The sequence below is a fragment of the Etheostoma spectabile genome, chromosome 17 (assembly GCF_008692095.1).
Source record: "Etheostoma spectabile isolate EspeVRDwgs_2016 chromosome 17, UIUC_Espe_1.0, whole genome shotgun sequence".
Classification (NCBI taxonomy): Eukaryota; Metazoa; Chordata; class Actinopteri; order Perciformes; family Percidae; genus Etheostoma; species Etheostoma spectabile.
Window position 1 is genome coordinate 21,181,330 of NC_045749.1, and position 14,076 is coordinate 21,195,405.

A 14,076-nucleotide genomic window follows, 5' to 3' on the forward strand; every position below is an offset into this window, starting at 1 on the left:
CGTCCCAAGACCAATTAATGTTTCCATGATGACCTAAATGAAAATTCTTAGGGCTTCAGAGAAAGGCAGCCCCAAAAGCAGAGACTGTAGGCAGTGGAATGACCAACAAAAAATATACTAAAGAGTCCTAGTCCAAAATGAAGTCAAAGTAAAAACAGGTATCACAGCAACCAGGAACACAGAGACGGAACGGGAAGACACACACACGCAATCCGCAAACAGACAACCAGACAAAGGAAACACAGAGACTAAATACACAAGTAAACGACGGTTGACAAGGGACAGGTGACACAAAGGCTGGGGGAACAGGTGAAAGACATGAGACAAGTAAAACAAGACAAGGGAAGACAGAAAAAGAGACTACCACAACAAAACAGGAAACAGAACAACATTGAAAACCATAAAAAATGATCTAAAATTCTGATATAATGGAACCAGCGCTGGCATTGTGTTTTCAATGCTGTATTCTGATAAAATGCCCTCCCCCCTAACTGATTATTCCCACTTAAAAAATCCTGGAATGGCCCCTGGAAGGTGGATGAAAAGACTCCTGCCAGGCAGCATGTTGGTAAAGCCTACTGTGGGTGCATGGTCATGATGTGATAAGCTCCACTCCTCATCAGACACCAGGGTTCAGTCTGGTCCCCCACTAACCTTGGAGGCGTCCATAGCAAACAGATGTTTCTCTGTAGGTTTGTCTTTGCTGGCGTTGGCCCCGACGCTCTGCCCCACGACCAGCATGAAGTCCTGTTTGCAGCCCCCGAACGTCATCAGGCTCTTGTACGGGTGGGACACCAGCGGCTTCTGGACATACAGAGGCAGACATTTGTGTTAAGGTTCTGATGAAGGAGATAGGAGACAATTAGGGATGCACCGAATCCAGAATACTGGGCTTTTTGACGGGGTTCGGACATAATGACTAGGGTGACCAAACATCCTCTTTTGCCCGGACATGTCCACTTTTTACGTACTGTCCGGGGCGTGGTTTCTAAATTCATGTAAGTGTCCCGTTTGTACTGGTTTTCATGGGACCATTATAAGTGTGTACTTCAATTGACTGGTGCTTTGCACACAATACTACAGTACTTTGTTGCGTGACATAATTCCCGAGGCTGCCTTGTGAGCTCAAAAGCTCCCATGGACACCGAAAACCCTTATCTTATTACATTGATATTGATATTTAGTTGAAGCTGGATTTTGAAGTTGACACAGAATAGGTCATATTTAGAACATTATTTCATATTTATTTATTTGAAAAGGGCTATTATTTTGTTATAGGTTGTATAGGTTGATTTTATTTTATTACATACGTTATTTTTTGTACCACTGAGGCATAATAAAGCACATTCTTTAACCTCTGAGAAATCTGAATTTGTGTTTTGGCCGAGTGTCCTCTTTTTTGGAAATCAACATATGGTCACCCTAGTAATGATGCCGTTGATTGCGTAGGTGGAGCGTTCAATACAGTAGGCTGTGAGAAAGGGAGCAGAAAAAGTGTCTTCTGCCAGTACTTTCAGTCAAAAGAAGTCGAGCTACATGTACAATTTGCAATGCTGATTTGTCTTGTGGTGGCAAGGGCCTGTAACAAAACACAACATCGCCACTGTTAAAACATTTGAGTATGAAACATCCAAAAGAATACGAGTTGTGCATGAAGGACTCAGACAGCAGCCGACATGCAGCAACTTCCGGTAAAACATGCTAAAAACATGCTAACTTCATTAATGTGTTTACTGTGTTAATAGACTGAGGATGGGAAGAGGATTCGAGATTTGTCCGAAGCCCCAAAATCTGGATTCAGTGCATCCCTAGAAACAATGTGGAAACTGGATTATGTGGAGCCATATTCCTAGCCCTCATATATCCTCTTGTTTGCATCTTCATATGTGTGAGAAAGTGACAGCAAGTTTCACTTATCAGCATTTTGAGTTGTAAGTGTTCACATCTTCTTCTTTTAGTCCAACTAATGCAACGGGCATTCCAAAAATCATGTAGTCTCATTAATTGAGCTGTATTATAAATACAGTAGTGGTTTCAGACCACAGATACCAAACAGAAATGTGTATTTTAAAGGTCAGAAGTTAAGGAAAACCGGATCCATACTAGCTTCTTAAAGCTACAGTTGGTATCTTTTATGAAAAATAACTTTTAGCCATATTTGCTCAAACTTAACGTTTGATCTCAGTTCACAAGCAGTCATTGTCAATGCGCTAAAGACTCCTCGGTTGTGATTGGCTGTTTTCCTTTGGACGCCGTGGTAACCAGAGGGAGGAAAAATGATCTGTCTCATGTACAACTGTCACCATATAATGAGAGCTTCTGCAAATATGACTAAAACATATATTTTTTTTATAAAAGGTACTTACTGAACATTTAGATAAAACACTGAATCACTATGTGCTTATTGTGCATCAAATGAGTGCTCAATAATAGAAACCATTTCCTTCTCCACTGCAGAGTTATAATAGTTTTGAATTTGATTTAGTTTTGACTTTTCATTTTCATTTTAGTTTAGTTTTCAGAGTGTGTTTGCTAGTTTTACTCAATTTTATAGAAGGTTTTACAGTAGTTTTAGTTTGTTTTTAGTTAGGGCACAAAATATCTAATAATGGAAGAAGTTCCACTCTTGATCATTCCGGTTTCTGAAGTGGTTGCAGTTCCACCAGAGTTCCACTAGGGGTGATTGCAGGCGTGTGCAGAATGAATGGAGGTCTTTGGAGCTATACTCCTCAAAATCCACTTTTCTCAGGATATCATTTTTTGACAAGTAATCTGAATGTTGCATTTCAAAGGGGAGGCTAAGAAAATACACACTGCTGGGACTTTTTTTTTTTAAAGTCGCTATTTGTTGTAAAAAGCCTTTTAAAATGTCATTGACGACATACACATGGTACGGCCAGAGATAATGCTTTACTGCGAGCTCTGAGTCCCTTCCTTTGTTCTGTCGAGGCAGCGACAACACAGCGGACAGCTTAGGTTCTCCCTGTCAATACACGTTATAGAAAGAGGTTTGCTATTGTTTTAAACACCACGTCAAAATATTCACTCAGACATTCAGGCTCTGCTTTGGATACCATCAAGCGGGATCTCTGGTCGTAATCAGTTTGTCACTGACCGATCAGCATTCATTAGCAGAACGCTGGCGTGTTATGGGCAACAACGACTCAGCCTGTAAGAAATCGAAAGGACAGAAGTACTCGCGCATTCAACTTTCAATCTATAATCCATGTTGAATTTGCAAAACTACAGTCAAATGTGAGATTTCTCAACAGCAATCAGGCAAAAGAGACAAATTTAGCCGTCTAGCTCTAGAGTCCCATTTGTTTTGCAATCCCCCCCCCCCCCCAGTGGAACTCTGGTGGAACTGCAGCCAAATTCAGTCCAATGGGGCTTAATAGAGAGTGACGGGCTTTGGTTAGGGCCACTAAGGCCAGGTATAATGTCTCAGACGTCCAGTATGTAGCTACATTTGCACACAAAAATATGGGGAATGGCTTTGATGTTTAATGTTTGTGCTACTTAAATTGATGTGAAGGAATTACAGCACAGCGCCAATGATAAGTCAGTTCAATATTTGTGTCACACAATGAGGGTGGATTGAAATGCATGCTGTCTATGTTTTTACTACTATTTGTATGACTCATAAATACCTCATGAATACTTCTACTCTCAGTAACTTCTAACTGTACAACTTGAATCATGTCAGGACAGATACAGGAAGGAACACCGGGGACGCTTACAACAGAGTTGTTTTCCAGAACGCTGATGCCATTTTCGTGCACGGCCAGCCAAACACGTTCCCCCTGCTCCGGAGAGGGAGTGATAGACTAAAAAGAAAGAGAAACACATCAATTCTGAATCAATTATCAAATTACTTATAAACTGAGAGTAAATACAAACAGATACACAATGTCACTGTTCTAGATACTCAGCAAACAGGAGACACATGAAGTGGGTACACTGTGTGTTTTGGATGGAGGCGAGTGGATTATATAACTGCTATAAAAGTACAACAATGACTGTAATTGGATAATCCTGCAGCCTTCACTGAACATCATGACCCAAAAAATGGAAATGTCCTGTACAAGTACAGCACAGTCAGTTTAGTTGACACTGTCAGCGAGGTGTTTATTCAACCTGAATAACAGTGGGATTGTCCTGAATTGTATTGTCTAGTTCAGTGTTTCTCAAATGGGGGTACACATACCTAGTGGTCTTTGGAGTACTGCAGTGACTACTACAGATTTCTTCTAAATGTTAATTAGAATTTTTTTTTTAGTTAGTTATGAGTCCTAAAATTATTATACCATCATAATGGGTACAAACAGCATTTAATTGTTATTCAGTGACGATGTTGTTTAGTAGATTTAGCCACTCATGGTTCAGCACTGTAATGTAGTTCTGTAATGCCAATCAAACATATTTTGTGCTGGTTAGGGGGTACTAATAATAAAATAATAAAATAATATATTTCAAAGGGGTACATTATTGAAAAAAGTTTTGAGAACCAATGGTTTAGTATACATGATAAGAAACAGCCACATGTGACCGCCGGGTTAGCTCCATTGGTAGAGCAGGTGCGCATATACAGAGGTTTAGTCCTCAACATGGCGGCCGTGGGTTCGATTCCGAGCTGCGGTCCTTTGCTGCATGTCACTCCCCTTTCCTGTCTTTATCTGTCCTGTAGAATTAAAGGTCTAAAATGCCCAAAAAATCATCTTAAAAAAATAATAAAAACAGCCATATTGTACAAATTTGTAATTTCTTTCCGTTCTCTTTAGCTTATTTATGTTTTCCGGCCATCTGTAACCCACACAGTCAATATACTGAAAATATACAAAAAATAACATTGTTGCCCTACTTACACAAACAAAAATTAAAAAAATGTCTTTAACAGACATGAAAACCAACAAACAACAACATCAATACTAATAATATATATACAGTGTGTGTCTGTATACATATATATATATATATATATATATATATATATATACCGGTTGGACCCCTGTGTGTTGCCTTCAAACTGCCTCAATTCTTCGTGGTATAGATTCAACAAGGTGCTGGAAGCATTCCTCAGGGAGTTTGGTCCATATTGACATGATGGCATCACATAGTTGCCGCAGATTTGTCGGCTGCACATCCATGATGCGAATCTCCCGTTCCACCACATCCCAAAGATGCTCTATTGGATTGAGATCTGGTGACTGTGGAGGCCATTTGAGTACAGCCAACTCATTGTCATGTTCAAGAAACCAGTCTGTGATGATTCCAGCTTTATGACATGGAGCATTATCCTGCTGAAAGTAGCCATCAGAAGTTGGGTACATTATGGTCATAAAGGGATGGACATGGTCAGCAACATACTCAGGTAGGCTGTGGCGTTGCAACGATGCTCAATTGGTACCAAGGGCCCAAAGAGTGCCAAGAAATATTCCCCACACCATGACACCACCACCACCAGCCTGAACCGTTGATACAAGGCAGGATGGATCCATGCTTTCATGTTGTAGACGCCAAATTCTGACCCTACCATCCGACTGTCGCAGCAGAAATCGAGACTCATCAGACCAGGCAACGTTTTTCCAATCTTCTATTGTCCAATTTTGATGAGCTTGTGCAAATTGTAGTCTCAGTTTCCTGTCCTTAGCTGAAAGGAGTGGCACCCGATGTGGTCTTCTGCTGCTGTAGCCCATTTGCCTCAAAGTTGGACGTACTGTGCGTTCAGAGATGCTCTTCTGCCCACCTTGGTTGTAACGGGTGGTTATTTGAGTCACTGTTGCCCTTCTATCAGCTCGAACCAGTCTGGCCATTCTCCTCTGACCTCTGGCATCAACAAGGCATTTCCGCCCACAGAACTGCCGCTCACTGGATGTTTTTTCTTTTTCGGACCATTCTCTGTAAACCCTAGAGATGGTTGTGCGTGAAAATCCCAGTAGATTAGCAGTTTCTGAAATACTCAGACCAGCCCTTCTGGCACCAACAATCATGCCACGTTCAAAGTCACTCAAATCCCCTTTCTTCCCCATACTGATGCTCGGTTTGAACTGCAGGAGATTCTCTTGACCATGTCTACATGCCTAAATGCACTGAGTTGCCGCCATGTGATTGGCTGCTTAGAAATTAAGTGTTAACGAGCAGTTGGATAGGTGTACCTAATAAAGTGGCCGGTGAGTGTATATACATATACATACTGCATATCAGCCTAGATTTAAAAAATAGTACAATGTTGAACAGGTACAGACCAACATATTAGGTAATATCAAACTCAAAATTCTTTTTGTATGAAAGAATATGATTTCATGTAAAAAGGGTAGGTGTAATAAATAATACAATAAAAATAGGCTGATAAGTTAACTTTAATTTACAACCACACACACAACAACAACAACACACACACACACACACACACCACACACACACACACACACACACCACACCACACACACACACACACACACACACACACACACACACACCCCCTACCTCTGCTTCAAATAATTTGGCTCCAAAGAACGGCCACTTCCTGGCAACGGTCAGGTAGATCCTGACACACTCGGGGGGGCTCCGACCCCTGAGGGAGGCCCAGCGGGCAGAGAGGCGCTGCAGCAGTTGTCTGACGGGGGGGAGACGGAAAACATTCAGCATATTTATTTGATTGCCACAATCTATTATGCAACAGTGTTCCTTTTAAAATTGGTTGTGCTGCATAACTTCAAAAAAACTCTTATTGTTTCATTCTACAGGTTATCAACCTCAAACGTATATTTAAAAAACTTTCTACAGATTGAACTGGGATTAGTATGAACGATGCTGATTACAGTTATGTATGCTCAGGATTATGGAAATTAAGGGGTTAACTGTCACTTCCTGTGATGGAAACCTATACTTTATGACCGTGATAAACAGATTATACCACTTTAACTGAGATAACGTACAAAAAAATCTGAAATATTAATTTCAATTTTATTTATAGGATCAAATCATAAAGGTAATCTTAAAACAATTTACAGATAGAGTAGGTTTAGACCACACGCTATAATTTACAAAGCCCCAACAATTCCAGTAATTCCCCAAGAGCAACCATCATATATGCAACTAAACACACACACACACACACACACACACACACACACACACACACACACACAACACACACACACACACACACACACACACACACACACACACACACACCATGAAAGTAGAAAATTTGTCAGTTTGCCAGTTTGTTCTGGTACCTGAGCTGCTCCTCAGATGTTGCCCTGCGGTAATGTTTTGGGTAAAATCTGTCCAGGACCTGTTTCAGGGTTTGGTTAGACTTGGTCTGGGCTGATCCAGGAGCTGAGAAGGGGCGCTCAAAGTCCCCAAACTCCACCTGAACACAGACACATTAGTGTTAATACTGTATTGGCTTTTGGTCTGGTCTAGCAAATGTGCTTTTAGGGTTCCTATGTTATCTTGTTATAATATTATTCTGTTGAGTTTGTACTGTTGATATTGTAAGTCCCCGTGTCCGCCCAAGGAACAGAAAGTGGGCTGTGTTCATTTTTCTAAGACAATGTCATACTGTTATAGAGGAGGAGCCCACTCTTTCTGTTTAAAAAACAAATGCATGACCGAGAACATGAACTACATCTCATTATTACAAACTATTTTTTTCAGACCTGGGCCAGCAGGGCAGCCATTTCTAGAGCCAGCTCCTTGTTAACAGGGAAGTGTCCCGCTACAATGGCCTCATTTGTCTGATAAGCCAGCAGCAGCCTCTCCCTCTCTGACTCCCCCCTGACCTGGAGGGAGAAGTACAGCCTGCGGATGGGAAGAGAAAGATCAAAACAGTAAAAGTAGAAAAAAAAACAGGAAAAAGAAGGCTAGAAGTTGGAAAATACAGACATGAATAATAGATAGATGGTACATTGTTAAACTTCCTTGGATTGTCCGTGTTGTATTTAAAAAAACGGTTGGTCTCCGTCACAGTTGATCTTAAGATTAGCATTGATGCATTAGAGTAAATCAGTGATCTTCAACAGGGGGCCCTTAGAGTCATTGCAGGGGGGGCACCAAATTACTGTTATACATTACACATATACCTTTTGGAATTTCTCCCCCCCCAATAAAATAGATGGAAAATATACATTAAAATGCATATAACATATTATTAGAAAAGATAAATTGGCACAGATCCTGGAGGTAACCGGCTCCATCGAGCCTACTGCTCCCAATAAGTGACAAAATAACACTAACATTTTCCTCTTTACAAGTTGTGATTTGTGTAGTGACGAGTACAAAGAACAAAATCACATGAGACACGGCCATCTAACCATATGCATACTGGGAACTATATTCTCTGAAGGTGGCGCACTGCCACTTAGTGATTAATATTCAACTCTGAGCAAACTCCAGGCAAACTCTCTGCTCCTCACCAAGGGCCTTCTCAGGTGCTGCGAGCAAATCACTCCACACAAATAGCAGAGTTAGCAGAGTTATGACACTCACAGAGATGAGAAGGGTATATATGAACTTATCTAACTCTGGGGGATACAGTGAATAAACTAACGTCCCAATGAGTATGTTTGACATTAAAACATGATGATATATTAATGTAAATAGTAGCTTAGTTTTGTAGGACACCATAAAAGGTTACATTACATGTTAGGTTAGGCCTAGTTTAATATGCAACTCAATACAATATACGTAGTAGGGGGTCCCAGCTCGTCTCTCTTTCAGTTTAAGGGTCCTTGGCCTAAAAAAACATTAAAGAACCCTGAAGTTAATGAAATAAAAAAATACATTCTGCTGTATTCCTGTAAAGTGAGCCAATATCATAAATGTGTTGAATGTGGTGTCAGCATGTATGAACATTAATATTTTTGCCACCACAGGGTTGGTTGGGTCCTTCTCTACCTGTTCTTGTAGGTGAGGCGGACAGTCCTGGTGTTTTCAGACTTGCCAGTGTGCTTCTCCTTAGACGCTTGCTCCCATTTGGAGATAATGTCACAAATCTGCAGGCGATACGGAGACGACAGATTTGCATTCATTTTAAGGGTTAAGCGTTGATATAACACTTCCAATGTTTAAAACGTCATTGTCGCATGAAGAAAAAGATGCACCTTGATGCCTCCTTGCAGGCAGTGTTCCAGCTCTCTTCCAGTAGGGTCATCAGTGTACAAGCTAAAACCAGAGAGCCCTGTTTTCCTTATGCCGGTGTCCTGGTTGAGGCGACACTGGAACTCGTCCACTGTGGTCGAAGCATCAAAGCTCACCACCTATGGAAATGCAACAAAATGCAGAGGACAAAGCTCAGATAGCAAAAAGTTTTAAAATAATTCTAAGCATTCAAACCTTTTTCAACTTTTAATGGTTCCAAATTTTGAATGGTTTCCCGTATACATAGCAGATACTTGCAGAGAATATAGAGACACTTCTTAAAGCCCCATATTCTGCTCATTTTCAGGTTTATAATTGTATTTTGAGGTTTTACCAGAATAGGTTTACATGGTTTCATTTTCAAAAAACACCATATTTTTGGTGTACTGCACATTGCTGCAGATCCTCTTTTCACCCTGTGTGTTTGGGTCTCTGTTCTAACTCCAGAGATCTCACTTCTTTATTATCTTTGTTGGGAATCGCACATGCTCAGTAGCTAGGTAAGATCCCATCAGCTAGATAACTCTTTCTCCAGCTTTGGTCAGTCCAAGGCAGGATTAGCTGGGAGACTTCTTCTAGACGAGGGACACTTGTGGAATACCTGAAGAACAGGGACAGGAAGTAGACCAGGGACAGGAAGTAGTTCTTTTGGAGATCAGGGTCAACTAGTGGGTGTTGTAGCTGTGTTTTGCCATTGAGAACAAGCTTGCATGCCAGCGCTAGCATGCTACGGTTAGCCACCTCGTCTCGGCTAGTGACGCAGAAAGCCGTGCACTTGTTGAACAGCTCACCCGGAGACTGAAGACGGAGGACATTCAGAAACCGGATCTTACTCAAAAAAGCATTGTTAGTTTTTTTTCCCAAGTTTGTATGTGTGTGGAAGCACCAGAGACACAAAATAACACCCCAAATCCCAGAAAAAGTGACATTGTCATAATATGGGCACTTCATACATATTGATAAATACATGCATGAGAGTAAGGAAGCATTTTTTCGGCCATCTCATCGTCTAACAAGAAGCCGCTCTTTGTGGCTATACTTTGGGTCAGTGGTGCTCTCAGCTAAATGCTATCTTAGGCATGCTAACATGCTAAATGTAAAAATGCTGACATAATGACCATGTCAGCTTGGTAATATTTGCTGCTGATAAGGTTTGCAGGCAAAGGTATTAGATAAACAGAAGTTGAGAGAGCAACAATATGATTACAATTCATCCCGTGGGGCAATTCCAAATTTTGTGGCAATCATGTAGCAATATTTTCTTTGGAATTGTGGGACGTTATCACTTCTGGCAAGCATACACAGTGAGAGCCAGGGAGCTGGGAGTGAGAAAAACAAACACTTCCTTAAGGGAAACCTTGAATCCGAGCGTACAGGTAGATGCTTGGGTGGAGCAGTGAAGCATGTGAGCATGTGCACAGACAAACAAGTGACTTATTACAGTGGACTGCTGTTTATGTGTAAACTGTGTGTGACTTCAGGTACGATGTAAGAAGGTAGAAGCAAGATTAAAACCGTTAGCATAGCATAACCGTTGACCTAGCTTTGAATGCTTCACTGTTATTGTTATTATCTGTCTTCCTGTGTATTGCTACCTGGTAGGTGTTATTGAGGAAGTGAACAGGAACGCTGAATGGCAGAGAGTGATGATAGGGATTCCTCAGTAGGATCGACAGTATCTCCATACGTGACGGCCTGGCATGCCTCTCGCCCTTCTGCTGGGTCCGCTCCATAGAGCGCTGGCAGTAGATGGCATACTTTCCCACCTCAGTCCTGAGGATACAGTGTATATAAGTACAGTAAGTGGTACAGCAAGTATATACTGTATTGTAATTGAAATTCACTCAGAGCAGCTACAATTTGGAATATACTGTACAGTATGTGACCAGTATTGCTGACTCAAAGATCATGATTAATCCAGTAGGTAATCCCTATATACCTATGTTTATTCTGATATGTTTGGAAAATGTTAATTTAAGCTCTTATAGGGGCACTTCAGTGATCTACTCTTAGTATTGCACTTCCATAAGGTTGGGAGATTTAAAGGAGACACATTTAAAGGTCCCACATGTGCTCATTTTCAGGTGCCTACTTGTATTTCGGGTTTCTTCTAGAACATGTTTACTTGATTTATTGTTCAAAAATCCCTTTATTTTTCTCATACTGTCTGTCTGAATAGATCTGTATTCACCCTCTGTCTGAAACGATCCGTTTTAGCCCGTCTCTTTAAGCCGCCCTGCCGAAAAAGACTAGTCTGCTTCAATTGGTTAGTGTTTTTGGGTCTTCTGCATTTGTGCTCTCGGAGTCTCTGCTTCCATAGCAATGGGGCATGACTGGAACGGCAGTGTAGCAGCACTTTCTACCTATAGTATAGTTGAGACAACGTTACAGAAGTCCTGACAGCTCGTTTAAAGGCAGTTTTTTAAAACTGGCTTTGTGCATTTCTCTGTGGATTGAGCCTTTTGATTCTTTCCCAGTATTTTTTATAGCACCTCAACATGCTTTATAAACAACAAAACATAGTAATCTCTCTTTTAAAATATGGGACCTTTAAAGCTACTTTGTGTAGGCGTTTCTCCCATCTAGCATTGAGATCATAGTATATGCAGAGACTGCAGTCTGGAGGATAATTAACTAATTGGGATTTGGTGTGTGGGTCCAAAGCAGCTCCAATGTTCATTCTTTTTTCTGATGACGCCGGTCTCTTGCTCTTTTAAATATCCGTTTTCTTTTTCTGGGCAAAGAAGAACACTCCTGTTTCTGAAATTTGGAATTTTAAATAGGTGTGGTCCTCCGTGTTTCCTTCTTCAAACTTTCCGGTCGACACCTACTAGCAGCAGCTGTGAGTCGAAAGCGAGAAAGGCAGAGCAGTATAGCCTGTATGTCCCTTAACGGCTAAAGTATTTCAAGATGGCGCATGAATATGGAGAGTATTTTTCAAGCCAATAGGAATCCTTGAAATTGATGGTGGTGGTCAATATTCATAAAAAAGGACATGTTTGTGAATGGGCAACACAGATTTTGATAATGAACAACTAAAAATGTTACACAATGTAGATTTAAAAAAAAGAATGGTTAAATGGAAGCAGTAGAAGCAGAGATATCCACCCTTTTAATCGCCAGTATGGGTCCAGCTCCTAAAACACTGGATCCTGCTTTTCACAAAATACAACTTAATAGCTCAACTTAATGATCTTTAGTCAGGCCTTTCATGCATGGTAAACGCCCACGTCTTTCAAGTTCCACACCAGATCAGTTTTTTGGTTAAAAATAGCTATAACCTAAATCTAAGACAGGTAAATCCACTTCAGAGCCCCAGTTGACACCCAGTTGCCCCAGTTGATACTTGTACTAACATATACTGTTTTCACAGGCTGAGTAGTCCTAGTGATGAGTAAACTGAATGTGTTTGTATGTGTATAATGGGTGGAGTACCCCTTTATATGAGTTGATTCTAAGTTATTCAATGTGCATTGCATCAGTGCGCAAAGATGCACAAAGAACTTTATTTCACAAGAACTGAAGTATATAAACTGGAATCAAGTTTTACAGGTTGAGGTTTACCGCTCAGGACATTTCTGGAGGGAAGTGATGGAAAGAGCAGCCAAATTATATTCAAATCCATGCACAACAAGTTGTGGCAGGTGCTGTAGTCTGCATTCTGTTTCTGTGGCGCACAGAAAAAATATATATGAGCTTTATTACAGCAGAGGCTACCACCGACGTTAGTACAGAAGAAGTTGCGATTTGCTAAAGGGATTGTAAAAGGCTGGCTCCATCATAATGCCGTGTCAGTATTACCTATAGTAAGACAACTTTGGCCCTGCACAGATGACATCCTCTTAGACAGCACGATAATTACTAAAATCATTAGACGGTTGACAGAATATTAGTTGACTAATTCGATAATCGAATATTTTTTTTTTTTTTTTAAGACAATAAGCTTGTTCGAGAGGAACACTCGTATGCTGAGTACTGGCTCCCCACAGGGCTGCGTGCTGAGCCCCCTACTGTACTGCCTCTACACCCACGACTGCAGTCCGACCCACAACAACAACCTCATCGTCAAGTTTGCTGACGACACCACAGTGGTCGGACTCATCTCAAAGGGAGACGAGGCAGCCTACAGAGAGGAAGTCCTGAACTTGGCAGCTTGGTGTTCGGAGAACAACCTGTCTCTGAACACCAAGAAAACCAAGGAGATCATCGTCGACTTCAGGAAGAAGAGCACCGACCTAGCCCCCCTGTACATCAACGGCGAGTGTGTGGAGAGGGTCCACACCTTCCGGTTTCTTGGTGTTCTCATCTCAGCTGACATCTCCTGGTCAGCCAACATCACAGCGGTCATCAAGAAGGCCCAGCAGCAACTACACTTCCTGAGGGTCCTCAGGAAGTACGACCTGGACTCCAACTTGCTGCTGACCTTCTACCGCTCATCCATCGAGAGCCTGCTGACCTACTGCATCACAGTCGGCAGCTGCACCGTGGCAGACAGGGAGAGGCTGCAGAGGGTTGTAAGGTCAGCACAAAAGATCACCGGCTGCCCTCTCCCCTCCCTGACGGACATCTACACCTCCCACTGCAGAGAACATCATAAAGGACAGCTCCCACCCCGGCTCTGATCTGTTTGACCTGTTGCCCTCAGGAAGGCGCTACAGGTGCATCAGAGCACGGACCAACAGACTCAAGAACAGTTTCTTCCCGAAGGCCATAACCACCCTGAACTCACATATGCACTGACTCCACTCCACAGCCCCCCCCCGGCCCCCGGACTGTCTTCTTCATTCCGTCCGACTGTGCAATATTATTGTTATACTGTTACTGTTATATAATACCTCATAGGACACTGGAATCTGTGCAATTTCATTTCATACAGTGCAATATTTAATACATTAACCTTTCCATTACTGTGCAATATTTATTTACTTA

At 41.6% G+C, this 14,076-nt stretch overlaps 1 protein-coding gene across 1 annotated transcript in view; it reads right to left on the reverse strand.

Annotated features, from left to right (window-relative positions):
* The window catches only part of plekhh2 (pleckstrin homology domain containing, family H (with MyTH4 domain) member 2), a 51,862-nt gene that overhangs the window by 2,220 nt on the left and 35,566 nt on the right, over positions 1-14,076 (reverse strand). The window contains 8 exon segments of the mRNA XM_032542122.1: positions 655-804; positions 3,741-3,827; positions 6,487-6,616; positions 7,242-7,378; positions 7,668-7,809; positions 8,905-9,002; positions 9,111-9,266; positions 10,743-10,920. Of these exon segments, the coding sequence (XP_032398013.1) occupies positions 655-804; positions 3,741-3,827; positions 6,487-6,616; positions 7,242-7,378; positions 7,668-7,809; positions 8,905-9,002; positions 9,111-9,266; positions 10,743-10,920 (1,078 nt within the window).